The sequence below is a fragment of the Ascaphus truei genome, chromosome 3 (assembly GCF_040206685.1).
Source record: "Ascaphus truei isolate aAscTru1 chromosome 3, aAscTru1.hap1, whole genome shotgun sequence".
In the NCBI taxonomy this organism is placed as follows: Eukaryota; Metazoa; Chordata; class Amphibia; order Anura; family Ascaphidae; genus Ascaphus; species Ascaphus truei.
The window spans coordinates 99,756,749-99,776,707 of record NC_134485.1 but is presented as its reverse complement, the minus strand read 5'-3'; the positions used below and the strand labels follow the sequence as shown (position 1 = coordinate 99,776,707).

Genomic DNA, 19,959 nt, shown 5'->3' with positions numbered 1-19,959 from the left:
GAGATCGGCCCTGCAGGACATTGATGTATCAATGACGCGGGACCGGTCCTGTGTGCCCTGTCCCGAACCATCAATTTCCTGTGTGACCAAGCTCCCTTGTCGATGACCCTTAATGCTTCTGCTGTGAGTCACACACGATCGCCACTCTGGCACCACCTTTAAATGTCCTGCAACATTGACAAGGCTGTGCAGGTCATTTAAAGATGGCACCGGGTCAGTGCACGCACATACACATTTTTTCACCTCCTCTTTCAACGTCCCTTGGTCCAGCACCGCACCATGAAGGAAATATGGAGCAATGCCTAGGTCCTAGCACCGTTGGCTCATTCCCGATTGGCCAGTTCATATTGCCCTCTCCTAGGGGTCTTGTCTACATCACTACCAGCCTCCAGTCCTTATTGCTCTGTCCAGGGCAAGCCCTCAGCCTCTGATCGGCACCTGGGTTTCCATGCTTTGAGATGCAAGCCGGGAGTTCTATGTAAACTGATGTCGACCAGAGTTCCACAGTTAGTCTCTAGTCACATGAACAACTGGAAATATGAACTTTGACCTGAGAAGCCATGATACCAAGTAATTGGGATACACTGAAATGGACGGATCATAGAGACATCCTGGTTAATCTTGCTCCAGCAGCACCAAGCACCAACTTTAGTTAGCTAGAAGTCTCTGGAACTTCTGTTTCCTAGCGAGATCAAACAGTGTTTTTATACCATGTTGCTCCCTCTAGGCTTCAGCCAAAATAAACCTTGTTTTAATCAACTCCTACATTCTGTCTGGTAATTTCAATCCTGGGGCAATATAGTCTTGTCTACCATGAGAAACTTATTATTCTGGTAGCAAAGGTGGGATACCTTGACTCAGTTCTGGAATTCTTGCTGGCCGTTCAGCACAGAGATGATTTAGAGATCCTAGAATGAGGAGTTACAGGAGCACCATGCCAAGCAAGCGTTCCAACTTTCCACCCCTCCAATCAGTTATAGTCTGACGATCGATGGCGAAATTGTAGCCGGGTATCGTATGTAGCTCAAAGAGCAAGACACCATTGCAGAGTTTGGATTGCCCACTGAGGGGCTCTGCAAACACGAGCTCGTCGAGGACCTCGTACAGTATGAGGACGAGGTGTGTGCAGAACCTAGGGAGCATCTAGTCACTGCATAATCCCCTTCAGCTGCTTCCATGTCATAGCTCCGGGAGTGAGCCTATGGGATGAGTGGCTCTGCAAAACCTTGGAGATGTTGGCCGCCCTCTGGCCCTCAGCTATGGCAAAGGAATGTATCCACTTTAGGGCTTCGAGGCTTGGCCTTAACAACCGCTGGATATCTGAGACTTAAGCAGAATTTCTCACAATAGAACATCCCAAATGCCCATTGTTTTATACCCTCCCAAAAATACATAAAAATCTCCAGTCACCTCCAGGGCGACCAATAATAGCAGCTATACATTCACTTAATCAACCATTAGCCATATATGTTGACACATTCCTCAACCCCATAGCACAGAAAGCACGCTCATACGTGAAGGATACCTTTGACTTTTTAACCAAACTCAAAGATATCCCACGCAATGGTACTGACCACATAATGGTCAGTATGGACGTCTACAGCTTGTATACAATTATACCTCACGAGGATGGCTTAAATATAGTAAAAACTGCTTTATCTGCCCACTACCAGGCGACAGTCCCCACTGAATATATTTTGCTCCTATTACATTTCATCCTTCATAAAAACTATTTTAAATTTGAAAAGGAGCATTTTTTGCAAATTAAGGGAACTGCGATGGGCAGCAACATGGCACCCACGTATGCCAACCTGTATATGGTAGATTTTGAGGAGAAGTATATATACGCATCATTATACTTTAAATACATAATTGGGTATTATAGGTATATTGACGATCTGTTCTTTGTGTGGACAGGTACTGAGGACCAGTTACTGTCATTTTTTGATTATTTACACAATCTCCCTTCTCCTGTACAGCTTACTAATGTCTGGAGCTCTAAGCAGTTAACCTTTCTAGATGTCCTGATTTCCCAAGAAAATGGTGAGTTCCACACAGACCTTTACAGAAAAGATACTGACAGTAATGCCCTGTTACGTGCTGACAGTCACCATCCCCCATCCCTCATCAATGCCCTGCCTTTCTCACAAAAAGTGAGGGTTTCTAGGATCACTAGTCGACAGGACAAACTAGCACCGGCTATGGATGACCTTCGTGAGAGGTTCACTAAAAGGGGATATACAGTACCCCGGCAGTGCTTGATGCAGCCCTTAACAAAGAGGTGATTCCTAATAGGGCAACTAAGGATAAGAAACGTATTGTATTTACCACCACATACAATAGGGCTAGTAATTTTGTTAGATTTACTATCAGGAAACATTGGCACCTGCTGCAGAATGATGAGGTGTTAGCAGATAGTTGTCAGACACCCCCCTTGGTTGCTTATAGGAGAGGGAGAAATCTGTCAGACAACTTGATACATGCTGACAACAAAGACAACTACCATACGCCCCACTTCCTAGAAGGCGGTAAACAGGGTAACTTCCGGTGTATGAATTGTTCTGTGTGTAACAGTCTTATTACCGGGGACGTATTTTGTCATGCACATAGTGGTAAAAAAATCACTATTCATAATCGTATAACATGTAGATCTACATTTGTGGTGTACATTATCAGGTTCCCATGTGGTCTTGTCTATGTAGGCAAGACTACACGCATGCTTAAAGTGAGATACATTGAACACAAAAGTGTGATACGTAAGGGTACGGACCCTACTGTACTGGTACAGCACTGTGTTGAATACAGACACACTGTGGCATCCCTTAGAGTGATGGGGATTGAACAAATAGCACCAAGACAGGGATACCCTGATAGAGAAACCTTTTTACTGAGGCGTGAGGCTTATTGGATCCAAACACTGCAGACAAGTAATGGCAGGGGTCTTAATGAACAACAAAATTTCAAATGCTTTCTCGACAGGAGGTAGCTGAAGAACATCTGTAAGGCTCTGTGCGTCTCGCCATGGACCCCTGCGAATCATTATGAACACTATGCTCCTCTAAGGATTGCTGTATATGCATTAATCTATATGTGTCATGTATCCTTTCAGGTTCTCATTCTATACATAATGCTGCTAGCATAAATACAGTTCTACACCATTTTTAGACACTTTATTAGGTGACACTGTGGTTATACAATTAGCTTGTACACTTTATTTACTTTTGTTCTTTTATAATATATTAAAGTCTCACTACACTTGTTTGTTTATGTAAGGGCTCTCACCCCTGCACGATCATTCAGGTCTCCTTGGGCATCAGGCTGTCTTTTTCCACTCCAGGGCAGGTCTGATGCCTGGGGCCCGCCCCCCCCCCCCCCGGACGTCTGACGTCATCGCGTCACGTCGTGAGGGCACTCTGACATCACCGGAGGAGCCTCTGCTGCCAGTAAGGGGGCTGCTCCCTGAGTGTCCAGCATCCTGCAGGACAGCATCTTTTCCTACTACAGGCATTGGGGAGGCTGTCTCCTCGTGGAGCCCTGGGATCCTCCCCTGGTGGCGCATGACGTCATCATGCCACGTCGGGCCGGTGCTCTGACGTCATGATGGGGGCGTCGACATCCAAGAGCAAGGCAGCAGTGATCGTGGAGGGGTGAGTACCCATTTGTGTATAAATAGTGGTATGTTTAGTATGTTCTGTAGCCCTCTCCTTGATAAAGGCAATCTATTGCCGAAACGTTGGACCTTTGGTGGCACAATAAACTGCACCTTTAGCAAGACCGTGTGCCTGCTTCCATTCCTTTGCTCAAGTACCTCTGGGATGTCTGGACCTCCCTGGACACAGCGCACCGGCAGATAAGTACCCCCCTCCAGCACCTACCAGCGGTGTGCATGTGCTTCTATATGTGACTGAGTACCAGTTTAGGCAGACGACGTACCACATCAATATACTGAAGGCATATTATTCGAGTGGGCCAGTGGTGATGGCAGTGTGTAACCCTCCACTGAAGGATCTGGCATGCCAAACTCTGAGCTACACCAGTAGTCCTGGTGCCCAAAGCTACTACATGGACTACAGGCAGCACAATGTCCAAACAGTCAATGATGCCTATCCTATGACTGGCATGGATAAACTCTTAAGATGAGCTTGCAGGGATAGCTATCTGACTGACGGATCTGGGCGTATCGACGACTTAGTCTATAGTTGGACTTTGGAATAACACCTGGGGCAACAACAGTAGGTACACGTTCCCCTTCTCCCCATTTTCTGGCAAGTTGTAACAGTTTTTTTTTTTACTGTGTTGCGCCCAATGTGCTTCAGTCGAAATAAACCTTTTGTTTTTTTCCCCACATTCTGTCTGGTGATTGTGATCCCAGTGTAACAGTCTGATCTACCGTTTCAAACACTATTAGCACAGATACAATGTAGTTGACTCATTGTTACATTTAATGCAAATAGAAATTTGAGCAAAGTGTTTCTTACATTTAGCTGCAAAATTATTAGCCAATAAAGTTTGCCACTTCAGACCTTGTGGATTTTTTAAAACCCAAAAACAAGATATACAGAAGAAGCCATTATGGGAGACGTAGAGTTTGATACTAGAGATAAGTGATTTAGTTTGGAAAATTTGAGCAGATCGGAAAAAATGCGCCCCCGCCAAAAATAAATAAATGTTCCTTTACACACATGCATCCATCTATCCATCTATCTCAATGTCTTGTCTCACGCCAAAGAGAGCAATCCCTGGTGCTATGAGCTTTTTAAAACGCCAAAAAGGTGGAACGAAGAATGTATCTGGATTCAGAAAGACTTTCAAATAATGAAGCCTTGAGCCGTATTCTGAAAGGTGGGATGGCTTTGATGTTTTTAATATGCAAAACATTATGTATTCTGGCTGTAGAATTTCACAGTTTACTCCAAACGCAGATTGAGGTTTCAACTTTAAGAGAAATAGGCCCAAATGCACTATGATCTGTGTGACTATTTAATCCAACATTAACGTAAATTAATATTAGGTTTATCATCATGCATATCACTAAATAGAATAACCAAGCTTTAACTCCGTGTTAACCCTTGAAATAACTTCTGGTTAAATTCTTCTGTCTGTAGATAACCTCTGTTAAATCAGAGCAAATAACATCAGGTTAGTAAATCTGGCCGTATGGGTTTATTTACTAGTGCCCTGGGTGTGGAACTGGGAGGAGGATCACAGAAAAAACAGTCCAATCTTAATGAAAAGGGTCTCGTATTGGAAGCAATCTTTTTCCTTTGATAACCATGGTGTTGCAACCACCAGAATTGAGTAAATAACCCTCCTCCGTATGGTAGTTGATTTGTTGAATTTAATCAGAAATTACAAGTTAAATAGGGAATCTCTCACAAGCTAAAACAATCCCTCCCAAACATTTTTTTTTTACCTTGTATGAGCCAGTCTCCTCTGAGCTAAACTATGGCACTCAAAGCTACAAGAACTACTCAAATTGAAGCAAGCCACTATGTACTGTAATCTCATGGCTTTCTATTTGTCGTCAGAGTGAAGCTGATCCCAGTGACCAAATTGTTTTACCTGGACAAGAATTCTTCTAAAGGAACCCAAACAACTATTTGTGCTACCACAATGTGCATTTGTTGTTGCTCTATACAGTTTTTAGGCAAGGTGAAAAAAAGATTTATATTGTCACCAAGAAATTAAAATGTAAAGGTGCGGTCATAAGAAAACATAACGAATGGCACTGATATATCTTGGACATTACAAAGTTTGGACCAATTTAACATATTTCATACATTCCTTTTTAAGACGTAAATATGTTCCTTTATTTACCGTTACAATCATGTTTCTCTGACCATACAGTAGGGGGGAAGGGTAGGTTCTAAGTTTTGTTTGCTTCATCCCACGACAAGATACTTAAAGTTGTGAATGCCAATACTGTCTTAGAGCCAATTACAATAGGGGACAGTGCTAAGAGCGAAATTGGGCTGCGACACCCACCGTGAATCTCAGATATTATTTTCAAACATTGGTTAAACTTTCAAAATATGGTATGAAATACTTACGTTTGACAATTTTTCTTTTAAGAGTTTCCGTAACATGGGAATAAATCCTTAAATAAATAGTTATCCTACTGTATACAATTAATCTAATGCTTACTGTGATATTTTATACACATATTTTCTATATAAGTAGGACAGCAATCAATATATAAACAATATATATATATTCAGCACTTAATAGGTTAAAATGTTTTAAGTTGCTTTTCTCACGAAGGATCTTATGGGCAGTTTGAAACAAATAGTATACAATGTTATTCGTATCAGGGGTGACTTGAAACTGAGTGACAGGATGTATGTATATATATTATTGATGAGAGTTGCTTTCCCAGTTTTAAACTCTTTCCCACACATTGTACTGTATTCTGCTGATACTACAGTATGCGCTAACTTATATTCCTGATAGGTGTGACCTGCTCTCGGCTTTGGTCCCAGGATTCATGTCTCTGCTTTACATCCTCTGATGTGTCTTTCTTCCTACCTTTAATATATATTTTTCTTATTTTCTTATCTTCATGAGAAACCAGTATGTTTAGTCAGCAAAGTTAGTCAAGACAAGTGATTTATATCTCTTTGTTCTGAGGGTATAAGTCACTACCTTCTTCAGATGATTTTTACATTGAATAGAAGCATCTAATAATCTAATATGTATCCTTGCTACATAAAATCTCTGAAGCGGATTGAAGAATAATAAAGACTGCCGATTTGGACATGAAACCTGATTCCTGAGTATTACATCGCAAAGACTTTCCAACATACTGGACCCTCAGTTCTCACCTCTATAAATTCCATTAGGGTTTACTACTTCAGAATTTCTTTCCATGCCTTCCAAATATCCACCATGGTCAGAAGTGAAATAAGTGAGTGTATTGTTCACCAAACCTTCCTGATCAATAGCATTAAGTATTTCTCCTGGAATTGCAATAAAAATATCCAATTATAAATGTTACACATCACCCTCCTCCACCCGCACATTCGAATTGGGAAGTGGGAACCTAAACAAAACCCAGGAAGTATGAAATTATGTATCAAGAGCAGTTATGCCTTTTTACTGTCAAAAGTCTGATTCCTGCAACTCTGCAAGTGCTGTAACATAATTTTCTCTGTAATAAATAGGCCAATAACAAGGACTTGGAGAAACCATAATGCATAATATATTTTGTGACTTTTGCTTTGCATTTTGCAATTAGGCTTAAAATTAGGATAGGAACCAACTCATAAAATATGTAGCAGATATGGCAGGTCACCCACACTATATGAGCAAAGGACATTACAGAGTGTAGATACTGCTTAAAACAGCAATACCCCCTCCCCCCCCCCATAATCAAAACCAGGGACCAACAGAGCTGAGTCATTCTATGCTCAACTCTGTGGACACCCCATTCCCAGAGAACAGTACCTTTCAATGTGCTGGTAGAAAATATAAAGATGACTGGCCTGGTCATCCAATAGAAAGCAGTGACATCATGCCTTGGCCTGTGGGGGTGAGGTACAGTGGCCATTTTGATTTCCCACAAAGGGAACAAAAAGAATGTCACATAAAAAAGTTAGATTCGGTTCAGCTCCAGAGGTACCCCCAGTCTGAATCCGGATTAAAATGCCAATTAAAAAAGTGGGGGGGCCGGGGAGAGGTACCTTGTTTACCGAGCTTCAAAGATTAGTGGAGCAGGTAAACTGTGGTCCATCTTTGACATTGTATGGTATGAAACATGGAAAATTCCCTTACCAACCATCCAGTCCATCTCTTCAACATTATCCCCATATAATCCAATCTTGCTCTTTCCAATAAAATTCGGTGAGGTAGCATGGGGAGTGTGGACATGTAGAAAAGATACAAAGAGAAGAAAAGGACCGTCTCTGTTCCTAAAATCAAACAAACATGCTTCTGTTGGTAACATACAGTATGACTGGTGTTTGCTTGGCAAGGTAAAAATGAGAGGAATTCAAATATAAAGTCACTTTATTATGTTCAATAGAAAACAAATGCATTATAAACTGGAAAAATATTGTGATAAGGCTTAGGATATTGAATCCATTACAAAAATAAACAAACATTTTATTTTGTGTTCTTAAATGGAAACAAGGGTGCTTTTTTACACAAAGACAAAAGATTGTAAGCTCTAACGAATGGGGTCCTAATTAGCTTTTTGTATCGATCTGTGAATGCAAGTTTATATATGTATGCAAGAGTTTATGTAATTAGCAAATTTCTGTACCATGTTGCAGAATATGTTGGTGCTTTACGAATAAAAAAAATAATAAGTTCATCCAAGTTAATTATAGCTATCATATTTACTGAGCATTTGAAACACATGTTAACAAGCAACCAAACGAAATACAAATGTAAAAAAATTTTTTTTTTTACTGAAACTTAGACTAAGAAAATTTACTGGTTGGTTAACCACAGAAAAACAAAGTTATTAGTGATGGCAAAGACATTAACATTCTTTTTTTTAAATGGTTTCTCACGTTTGAGAATAGATCAGTTTGTAGCTTTTTGTTATGTGTGCTATTAGTATAAAAAAAACTAATATTGAATACCATTGAATCAATCATTCTAAGGAAAATAAACCGATGCAAGAATGTCAATCAGCAGTAATACCTAATTTTCCTTTTAACTGTAATCCTATAAAGTGATGGTCAACGAGATGTGAAAGTCTTGCATATCCTCCTTAAACCGGTGTTCACATGATACAGTTACAACTTTGCCTTATCCTCTTCTCTTGATCTACATGCCCCACTTTCTCACTGCCGTTCTCGCCCTTCTAACCCCAGACCCTGGCTAAATTTCCACACACGCATGCTGTTCTCGTGCACTCGTTCCTCTGAACATCTCTGGAGGAAATCTCACACTCTCGCAGACTTCCTTCACTACAACTTTATATTATCCTGTTTCAATTCTGCCCTCTCAGGCTAAACAAACCTACTTTTCTTCACTAATCAACATGCACAAGTCTAACCCACACAGAATCTTCCCTGTCTTAGACTCCCATACACAAAAAGGAAACGCAAAAAAGGAAAAACCATCAGTCAAAATTGAAAAAACTCTTTTTTCACCCTGAAATTTTCCATATATAGTTCTGAAGGGGTTGTGAATTGGGAATACTCCTTTAGTGCATAGATAGTGTGGATCTTAGATCTGTTCGGATCTTTTTATTATATCATGTAATATATTTGTGTGATTTTTATGTACTATTTAGTCAATTTATAAAGTTTTTCAATTTTGACTGATGGTTTTTCCTTTTTGCGCTTCCTTTGTGTGTATGTATGCCGGTTTGACCCCGCTGATCACGGGAGAGTAGAAGCAGCAGAGGGATACCATCGTTTTCTGAATACAGAGGGATTTTTGGGACTGTGCATACTTTTCTTTTTGTCTTAAACTCCCTATTCAGACCACCCTCTGCTCCCTGTTCTTCCTCCATCTCACCGCAGGACTATTTCAAGGAAAAGGTTAAATCCATACGTCAGGACATTCCCACTGTACCCTTTCATCCTACTCCTCTTCCGAACTCTCCTTCTGCCTTCCTCGACTCTTTCCGCTGTCACAGGAGGATGATGTGTCGTTGCTTATTGCCTCTTCTCCCTCTACCACCTGCCCTCATGACCCCATTCCTTCCCATGTCTTAAAAAAACTCTTGGTCCTACTATAATCCCTACACTCGCACACATATTTAACACCTCCCTCTACTCTGATACCTTTCCCTCCTTCTTCAAACATGCAACAGTCATACCATTACTCAAAAACAGCAAGCTTGACACTACCGTTTTTTAACTATTGACCTGTCTCCCTCCTGCCTTTTGTCTCTAAACTCCTTAAATGTCTTGTATTCTCTCGCTTGCTCCATTTTCTAAACACCTATTCTCTCATAGACCCTCTACAATCTGGCTTCCGCACTGCTAACACCACTGAAACAGCCCTCACTAAAATAACTGACGACCTCCATGCTGCCAAATACAGGGGTCATTATACTCTGCTCATATTACTTGACCTCTCTGCAGCATTTGATAGTGTGGACCACCCGCTTTGCCTTCACATTCTCCAAACACTTGGTATGTGTAACAAAGCTCTATCCTGGATCTCCTCTTACCTTTCCCATCGTACTTTCAGTGTCTCTTTTGCCAACACATCCTCCTCTATCGATCTCTCTGTGGGGGCACCCAAGGGCTCTGGCCTGGGACCTCTCCTCTTTTCTCTTTACACACGCTCTCTAGGTGACCAAATCACATAACTTGGGTTCAAATATCACCTCCATAGTGATGACACACAAATTTACTTTTGAACCCCTGATCTTACACCTGATGTACATACCAAAGTTTCTGAATGTCTGCTATATCATCCTGGATGGCCCTCCAAAGATTAAACATGTCAAAAACAGAGCTCCTCATATTTCCTCCCAAACCTGGCCCTATTACCTCCTTCCACATTACTGCTGGAAGTACTATCATACACCCAGTACTATCATACACCCATACTCTTCTCCTCTCTCACATTCAAAAGGTAGCCAAAACCGGTAGTTTTTTCCTCTGCAATATTACAAAGATACACCCTCTTCTCTGTTGCTTTACTGCTAAAACTGACACAAGCCCCCATTCTCTCACGTCTCAATTATTGTAACTTCCTGATGTCTGACCTTCCTGCCTCTCCCCTACAATCTATCCGAAACACTGTTGCCAGAATCACTCTACTCTTTCCTAAATCTCACAAAACCGAAAAAGAATATACCACTGACTGATGAATATTTGAAATAAGTGTTAGTAAATATGGTTGTCGCCTAAAGTGTCTAGAGTGGCACTGGGTGCTACCTATGTGCTGGAATGAAATGTATTTTCAAAAATAGAGATAAGGTTGTGTTAAAAAACAATCTCTAGCAAGAAGCACATTATTGGTGCACACCTAGAGTTGTTTAAAACTTAGCATTTAAAATAACTACAGCTCAGCGCCACCCGATCCGACCGCTATAACCTGGGTCGCGTTAATTGTTTTTAAAAATGGCCGCCGTGCGCCCGATCGTGAGATGGGGGGGAGGAGGGGGGAAGAGGTGGAGTGAGGCGCCTTTAGCATTACACGTCCCCAAGCAGCCACGGTAATTCTCCCAGCATTCCCCTCGCAGCCTCACTTCCACCAGCAGCTCCACATTGATACCCCCCCAGCCCCGCACCGATCCCGATGCCCCACGATGCCCCAGCAGCTCCACATCGATCCCGATCCAGCAGCTTCACTTCCCCCAGCAGCTCCACATTGATCCCCCCCCCCAGCCCCGCACCAATCCCAATCCAACAGCCCCACGATGCCCCAGCAGCTGACACCAAAGGTAAGGGGGTGGGGGGGGCTGTGTGTGTGCAGTGTGCTGTGAGAGTGTGCTGTGTGTGCTGGTGCTGTGTGCGCACTGTGCTGCGAGTGTGTGAAGTGTGCTGTGAGTGTGTGCAGTGTGTGCAATGTGTGTGTGCACAAAAACACAACTTTAAATTTTTTTTTCGGGGTCCTCGCTCAAACCGCGTTATAAGTGGATCCGCGTTATAAGCGGATCCGCGTTATAGCGGATCGCGCTATAACGGGGTTGTGCTGTATAATTAATATAAATTTACACGTGCAAATAAGTTGTAATTTAATTATTGTGTATATTTGTATTTATTAAAAACTCAGTATATCAGGAGGGTGAGATACAAATTTATTATTATATATATATCTCCCACTTCTTATTAATTTTGTGATCTGCTATAACATTTCTGCGAGTGTGTACTTGAAATTACTTTGAGAAGCAGCTGGTTGCTTAATCTATGCAGCGTTCAAAGGGCACGTTAACATAGAACCCATTATCAATCCCTGCTATTATGGTCACTCATCCGCCCCTGATGAAGCTCCTAAATCTGTCTCAGCATCTTCCCTGCTGAAATTACTCTCCTGGCTTCCCATCAAATCCCGCATCACACATTCAATTCTCACTTAAAGCTTTACATTCTTCTGCTCCTCCTTACATCTCAGCTCTAATTTCTCGCTATACACCACCCCGACACTTGTGTTCTGCTCAAGGATATCTTATCTCTACTCCTTTTGTTTCTTAAGTCCTCTCCCGCATTAAACCTCTCTCCCTGCCCCACACATCTGGAATGCCCTTCATGTCAATATCCGACTAACACCCTCTCTATCGACCTTTAAGACCCACCTTAAAACACCTGCTTAATGAAGCATATGAGTAGCTCCGTGTCTAATACTATACACGATGCATGAAGCTCGGCCCCCTACAGACGCACTTACCAGAACACCCTCCTATGGTTTCTGTATGTTCTTCCTACTAATTAGATTGTAAGCTCTTCCGAGCAGGGGACTCCTTTTCCTAAATGTTACTTTTATTTCTGAAGCACTTCTTCCCTTTTTGTTATTTGTATTACTTGTTATTTATATGATTGTCATGTGTATTACTGCTGTGAAGCGCTATGTACATTAATGGCGCTATATAAAGACATACGTACCTATAGTAGGTACTACTTGAGGGTGTAATAAAATATGCCAAAGGAATGATTGGTGTACCATAGGTGAGGAGAAATAAATGACGATAAAATTGTTGATACAATGTACCACTATTGCACATTTCATAGGCATCTTTATTTGCTTTGCTAAAAGTTTCTTGCAGTTTATGTCTTTCTTTCAGATGACAATAAACAAAGGACCCTATTTACACCATATACAAGACCTATTGGTGCTGGAAAACATATGATAGCCTATTGACTTGAATGGGCTGTGCGGGTTCTTCCAGCCCTGGAAAGTGAATCAGAAAGGAGGGGGGGAAGGAGAACACAAATTGGGTGTGTCTCCTAAAAGAATTCACTATGCTGCACTCCTACATTACTTAAAATTTAACTTTTAATGGATTTACATAAAACATATATTACCAAAATGCCGTGTACTGTATGGTGAATTAAAAATAAATTTAATTGACAATACCACGCATCCTTGTCAATGAATAAGCGTTGGAATAGTCTCAAACAACTGAATATAGTTGAGACTGCAAGACAAAGGACGCTAGTAGTCAGGGTATGAACCCCTCTGGGACACCTATGAGACCAAGTTAGTATATATATATATATGTATGGCCTACTCAATGTGTGATCATATACTGGAAGTTCGGCAGTCCTGCTTTAACATATAAACCACATAGCACTTAAGGATAATAGTATATTACCATCCAGTAAATGTAATAGTGCAAATGATATTGTGGTATTGAGGGGAGGATGATTCACAGCATAGTGAAACAAATGTTCACAGCCTTTAAATCAGTGAATCATTATGCAGCACACTCCTCAATGCTGTATCATATAGAGAGCAGGAAAGCTGACACACAGAGTATTGATAAAATATATAGCCAGTGGTAGGTCTACATAGATAGAGCCAGGAGATTACAAAGCACTACATAAAAGCAGCTCCAAATAGGAGACTGACAACATTGTGCGTCCAACACGCGTTTCCCTCCAGCAAAGGAGCTTCCTCAGGGACAAATTTGTCCCTGAGGAAGCTCCTTTGCTGGAGGGAAACGCGTGTTGGACGCACAATGTTGTCAGTCTCCTATTTGGAGCTGCTTTTATGTAGTGCTTTGTAGTCTCCTGGCTCTATCTATGTAGATCTACTACTGGCTATATATTTTATCAATACTCTGTGTGTCAGCTTTCCTGCTCTCTATATGATACAGCATTGAGGAGTGTGCTGCATAATGATTCACTGATTTAAAGGCTGTGAACATTTGTTTCACTATGCTGTGAATCATCCTCCCCTCAATACCACAATATCATTTGCACTATTACATTTACTGGATAGTAATATACTATTATCCTTAAGTGCTATGTGGTTTATATGTTAAAGCAGGACTGCCGAACTTCCAGTATATGATCACACATTGAGTAGGCCATACATATATATATATATACTAACTTGGTCTCATAGGTGTCCCAGAGGGGTTCATACCCTGACTACTAGCGTCCTTTGTCTTGCAGTCTCAACTATATTCAGTTGTTTGAGACTATTCCAACGCTTATTCATTGACAAGGATGCGTGGTATTGTCAATTTAATTTATTTTTAATTCACCATACACGGCGTTTTGGTAATATATGTTTTATGTAAATCCATTAAAAGTTAAATTTTAAGTAATGTAGGAGTGCAGCATAGTGAATTCTTTTAGGAGACACACCCAATTTGTGTTCTCCTTCCCCCCCCTTTCTGATTCACTTTCAGTTCACAGTTTTGCACCCGCATATTTGATTACCATTATTATCCATTTATACCCTTTCAATTTGTGTGGCTCTGTGATCACTCCCTAACTCCCGCGTTTTCTCTAAGCCCTGGAAAGTGCCTTGTGATTGGATTACTTGTGACAAGAGACTTTCGTAAATATGGTACAAAATGTTTGGAGGTTTTACTACCAGAATTACTTGACAGCCTGCATCTGATAAAGGTCCTTCTGTGAGCCGAAATGTTGATCCATACTAATAGATCTTTTTATATATTTTGAGAAGAATTGATCCACATTAATATTTTTGTACATTCTAACTAACCTACGTATCTCAACAAATAACTACTGCACCGACACACTTTATTCGAGCAAATACCCGGTATGTACCTGGCAGATACCTGGAATGCGCCACTCCTCACCTCTGACAAGCCCCGTTGCATTTGCCTTCCCAGCCTGGGTTCATGCCTGGCTGATGGGCGGCTGATCTGTTAAATGATAATGATTAGGATTTAATAGGCTGCAATGCTTCGCGTGTCTACCAGATGGCATAAATTCATGAATTGTAATGCAGTATATATATATATACTGTGCAGTATTGCAGCCAGCGGGAATAAAATGCTTCAATCCCTGCTTGGAAAATAACTCAATGCACTCGGGCAGAAAACAGTCACAAACCTCAATACACCCGGGTATACCTGAATGCGTGGGACTAGCCAAGCTCGAATAAAGTGTGTCGCCAGTGTAGTATTGGAGTTCATTATCACCTTTTCAAAATATGCTGTATGTATATTATACATTGTGAGATCTCTTACCTTTTTAATATTTTTCTATGTGCACACATTTTGCTGCCTACATGTACGTAGGTCATAATATACGACTTTAATGGAAGCATGTCCACGGCACTACACACTTAGATAAAAAAAAAGTGGCTTTATTTAATCAATTAAAATACAAGGATACCTTGTGGGGGAATGGGTCAACTTGTGCCGTAATTATGGTGCCCAAATAAACACTGCTACCATCCCGACTATGAAAGCTTTAGACTGATGAACAAAAGGCCTACCTCGACCAATGGCTATGGTGTCCTATAGAGAAGAATTTAGTGTGCATGATGATCACTTATTTAGTGCAGACCATGATCCCTTTAGGTATGGTAAACAGCGGTAGTACAGTGGCTCCATGTGGAAAACCTGGAAAATATAGCGCATGCATCTGTCACTGTGGTTGCTATGGATGCTTTCGGGCATAGAAACTTGCATGCACTGTTTGACGCCAAGTTGACCTTGCCCTCATGAGCTATTTAGAGCAGTCTGAATCATGACAGCAATAGGTGCTTCACAAAGGGCATGTTCGATCCAAAACCATCACCGTAAACAATGGTTTATGCATCTCCTTGTGTGTTAATGGATTGAATCAAGCATCACTTTATCTACAGTACATGTGGAGTGCCATGGACATCCTTCCATTAAAGTTGTATTTTCCTCATAATTTTTGGTTGACCATGACTATCTATCTGGTACCTGGATAACATAAATTACACTTTTAATTTGAAGCACTAGATCTATTCCGCCCCCCTAAAGCCCCTCTACAATCCCTGACTGATATCACCCAGTTTCTTGGCTCCATTTCCTCTCTGAATGAGAAGAGTGAACTGCTAGTTCTTGGGGATTTCAACTTCAATTGGCTTGACCCTAAAAACCACAAAATCCAGATACAACTCAAGTCACTTAACCTATCGCAACTCATTTCCCAACCCACACGGATAAACCTGAAATCGCATAACCATTCCTTGCTAGACTGGATTCTCTCCTCAAACCCCAGCAGAATCCAATCCTCTAGCATCCTTCCTGATATTTTCAGTGACCATGCAATAGTGTACTGTGTAAGGAAAATTAAACCGCCCCATTCAAGCCCTAAAGTTCTCCTCACTAGAACATTTAGAAACTTTAACCCACAACAGTTTCTGGATGACCTTACCAACTGCCCATGGCACAGAATCGATTTAATTCCCGACCCTGATTCTGTGGTCGACTATTTCCAATCCGAGCTCTTAAAACTCTGTGATACCCATGCTCCACTACGCAAAATAAGGGTACGGGGGGCCCATCTTCCATGGGTTACAACTGACCTTATAGCACTGTACCAGTTCAGGGATACCTTATGGAAAAGCTACAAAGTAACTGGCACTACCAAGGATCTCAATCACTACAGATGCCTGCGAAACATGTGCACAAGGCAAACAAGGCACGCAAAAGCACAATATTACTCGGACAATCTCCACTAGAATACATCAAACCCAGCTAACTTCTAGAAGGTTATCAACAATATATTCCAGCCTTCTAACCATCAACAACCAAGTAATATCACTAAGGGGGATATTACTCTGACAAACCCCACTGACATTGCAAATGCATTCAATTATTACTTTATGGGGTGTGCCACTAACTTATTAGCGAAACGCAGCCCAAACCAGAAACCTTAATCTCATCCTGGGAGTACCCACATAGCCCCACTCCCTCCAAACACTGCCCACAATTTTCAATTTGGCCCAGTATCCAAAGAGGAGATTAAACAAGCGCTCCTCAAATTAAAACTAAGCAGCCAATGTGGACCTGACTTACTACAATCTAGGTTCCTACGATTTGGTGCCCCAGCCATTGCCAAACCAATTGCTTCCATAGTCAACTCTATCCTGTCTAAGACCTGGAAAACTGCCAGAGTTGTCCCAATCTTCAAAAGTGGGGACAAAAACACTGTCTCAAACTACAGGCCAATCTCCCTTCTCCCAATTCTATCCAAAGTCATGGAAAAATGTGTCCACTCCCAATTAAGCGATTACTATACCAAGACAAATTTCCCTAGCCAATTCCAATCTGGCTTTCGCCCCAAACACTCCACCGTAACTACCCTGCTAAAAGTTTGAAATGAAATCCAGTGTGGAATGGAACGGGGACAACTCACTGGTGCAGTATTCCTAGATTTTGCAAAGGCTTTTGATACTGTTGATCATGCTATCCTGCTATCATGCTATCCTGCTTAACAAACTCCAGAGCTCTGGAATAGGGAAGCATGCTTTAAACTGGATATCACCTGTGGTGTCCCGCAAGGCTCTGTTCTGGGGCCCCTACTCTTCTCAGTGTTCATCAATGATCTTCCCACAGCTTGTAAGGAAGCCTCAATACACATATATGCAGATGACACAATCCTATATGCACACAGCAATAGCCTCTCTGACCTTCAACACATACTTCAGTCTGACTTTTGAGACTCGAAAACTGGATTTCCCAAAACAAACTGTTTTTAAACACTGACAAGACTGTAACAATAGTATTTGGGACCAAGACTAAATTTTTAAAGCTTCCAGCGACTGAGCTCCAGATTAGAACCAACGCTACCACCACCCTAACCCCTGTCACTAGTTTTAAAAACGTGGGCATATGGTTTGACTCCAATTTAAAATTCGGGATGCACATTGATACCCTGACAACCAAGACCTATGCCAAACTAGGTGTACTTTATAGGAACCAATCCTCCCTAAGTCTCCTGGTCAGAAAGCGTATTGCACAGCAGATGCTAATGCCAATTATTGACTATGGAGACATAGTATATGGCTCGGCACCTCAAACCCATCTTAGCAAACTTGACACCCTCTACAATTCAATTTGTCGTTTTGTTCTCCAATGCAACTACACTGGCGACACACTTTATTCGAGCTTGGCTAGTGCCACGAATTCGGGTATACCCGGGTGTATTGAGGTTTGTGACTGTTTTCTGCCCGAGTACATTGAGTTATTTTCCAAGCAGGGATTGAAGCATTTTATTCCCGCTGGCTGCAATACTGCACAGTATATATATATAAACTGCATTACAATTCATGAATTTATGCCATCTGGTAGACACGCGAAGCATTGCAGCCTATTAAATCCTAATCATTATCATTTAACAGATCAGCCGCCCATCAGCCAGGCATGAACCCAGGCTGGGAAGGCAAATGCAACGGGGCTTGTCAGAGGTTAGGAGTGGCGCATTCCAGGTATCTGCCAGGTACATACCGGGTATTTGCTCGAATAAAGTGTGTCGGTGCAGTATAACACACATCACTGCGAAATGCTCAAAGAACTAGATTGGTCATCACTTGAGTCTAGGCGCAAAGTTCACCTTTCCTGTCTTGCCTTTAAATTCTTTATGGGCAAGCTACCCAGCTATCTGAACAAGCTCCTCACCCCTACCACAGGCAGCACTTATCATCTGAGATCAGATTCCAAAAGACTGTTCATGGTCCCAAGGCTCAACAAAGTATCCGGCCGTTCCTCCTTCTCTTACCGTGCACCCCAAAAGTGGAAAACTTACCGGAGACTCTCACATCCACCACCAGTTTAAGTTCTTTCAAATCTAAGGCTGTCTCACATTTTAATCTGGTTTGTAACTGTTTCATACGCCCATAAAATATATTTTCTTTAACTGTGCATGCAATGTCTTGTATATAATGTATACCCTGTTCATTTATGTAGCTGTATTTGTAACCATGTATTATTTGTCTTAACTCTGTGCCCAGGACATACTAGAAAACGAGAGGTAACTCTCAATGTATTACTTCCTGGTAAAATATTTTATAAATAAATAAATATTCCTCTGCCTCCGACCATTAGATGGTTTCCTTATTGGTTATACCAGCGGTGTGCAAACTGGGGTGCGTGAGATTTTTCTGGGGGAAGCGGGCAGTTGCAGAGGCCCCGCGCTCTTCCACAAGGCATTAAAATGAAATACCGTGGGATCGCGTGAGGCCTCTGGAACCTAAACTTACCTTGCTTCAGCCGGCGTCTGGAAATGTCTCCATAGCAACGCGGCATCAAATGACGCTGCGGGTCACGTGACATGACCCAGCCCGTCATCTGATGCCAGAGAACGAAGGGAGAGGGGGGGGAGCACGAGCACCAGAGAACAAGAAGCAGGGGGCGCAGGTGCAAAAATTGCGCACCCCTGGGTTATAACATTGTTAAAAGTCATATCATAACACAGGTTTTGAAATCTGTAAATGTAATGGTTTTAAGCCTACGAACTTTAGAAGTCATAACAAAATGGTAATGTTTGTTATTTAATAAGCATAAACCAATAATTAAATGTTGTCTAAATGGATTTTTTTTTTTTACAGCTTGTCAAAGATGCTAAACTGCACAGCAGCCTAGTTCAGAGAACTCGGTCATATATTAGAATAGGCAAAACATATTACTATGAGGCCTATGAAAGCATGACCTTTATTTTGACCATTTCCAAAATACTAAAAAAAAAAAATGGCTAAAGATATAGGTTTGTCCAAAACTATGCCACTCATGTGCAAAACAAAGATACGTGGCTGTGTAGCACACCAAAATAATGCAAATAGATGCAAACAAATGCGATACTTGCGCACAATGCCGGAGCACCTGGTTCAGGGATGGCCTATCTGCAGCAATCCAGGTATACAGCAATAATAGAGATGGCTCCACGGATTTTTAGCAAAAGAATTTATTCATTCTACACAACGTTTCGGCCTCACTTAGGCCTTTGTCATTACCAGTCACTTGACAAAGGCCTAAGTGAGGCCGAAACATTGTGTACTATGAATAAATTCTTTTGCTAAAAATACGTGGAGTCCTGGATCATCTCTATTGTTACTCATGTGCAAAAGCCATTTTTATAAAAACAAAAACAA

The 19,959-nt window shown here is 41.5% G+C and overlaps 1 protein-coding gene across 5 annotated transcripts in view; it reads right to left on the bottom strand.

Annotated features, from left to right (window-relative positions):
- The window catches only part of LOC142491670 (arylsulfatase D-like), a 94,453-nt gene that overhangs the window by 22,309 nt on the left and 52,185 nt on the right, over positions 1-19,959 (bottom strand). For all 5 annotated transcript variants that reach the window (XM_075594579.1, XM_075594576.1, XM_075594578.1 and 2 more), the window contains 2 exons: positions 7,771-7,907; positions 6,822-6,956 (listed from right to left, as the gene is read on the bottom strand). In XM_075594579.1, the coding sequence (XP_075450694.1) occupies positions 6,822-6,956; positions 7,771-7,907 (272 nt within the window). The remainder of the gene's footprint in view (positions 1-6,821; positions 6,957-7,770; positions 7,908-19,959) is intronic.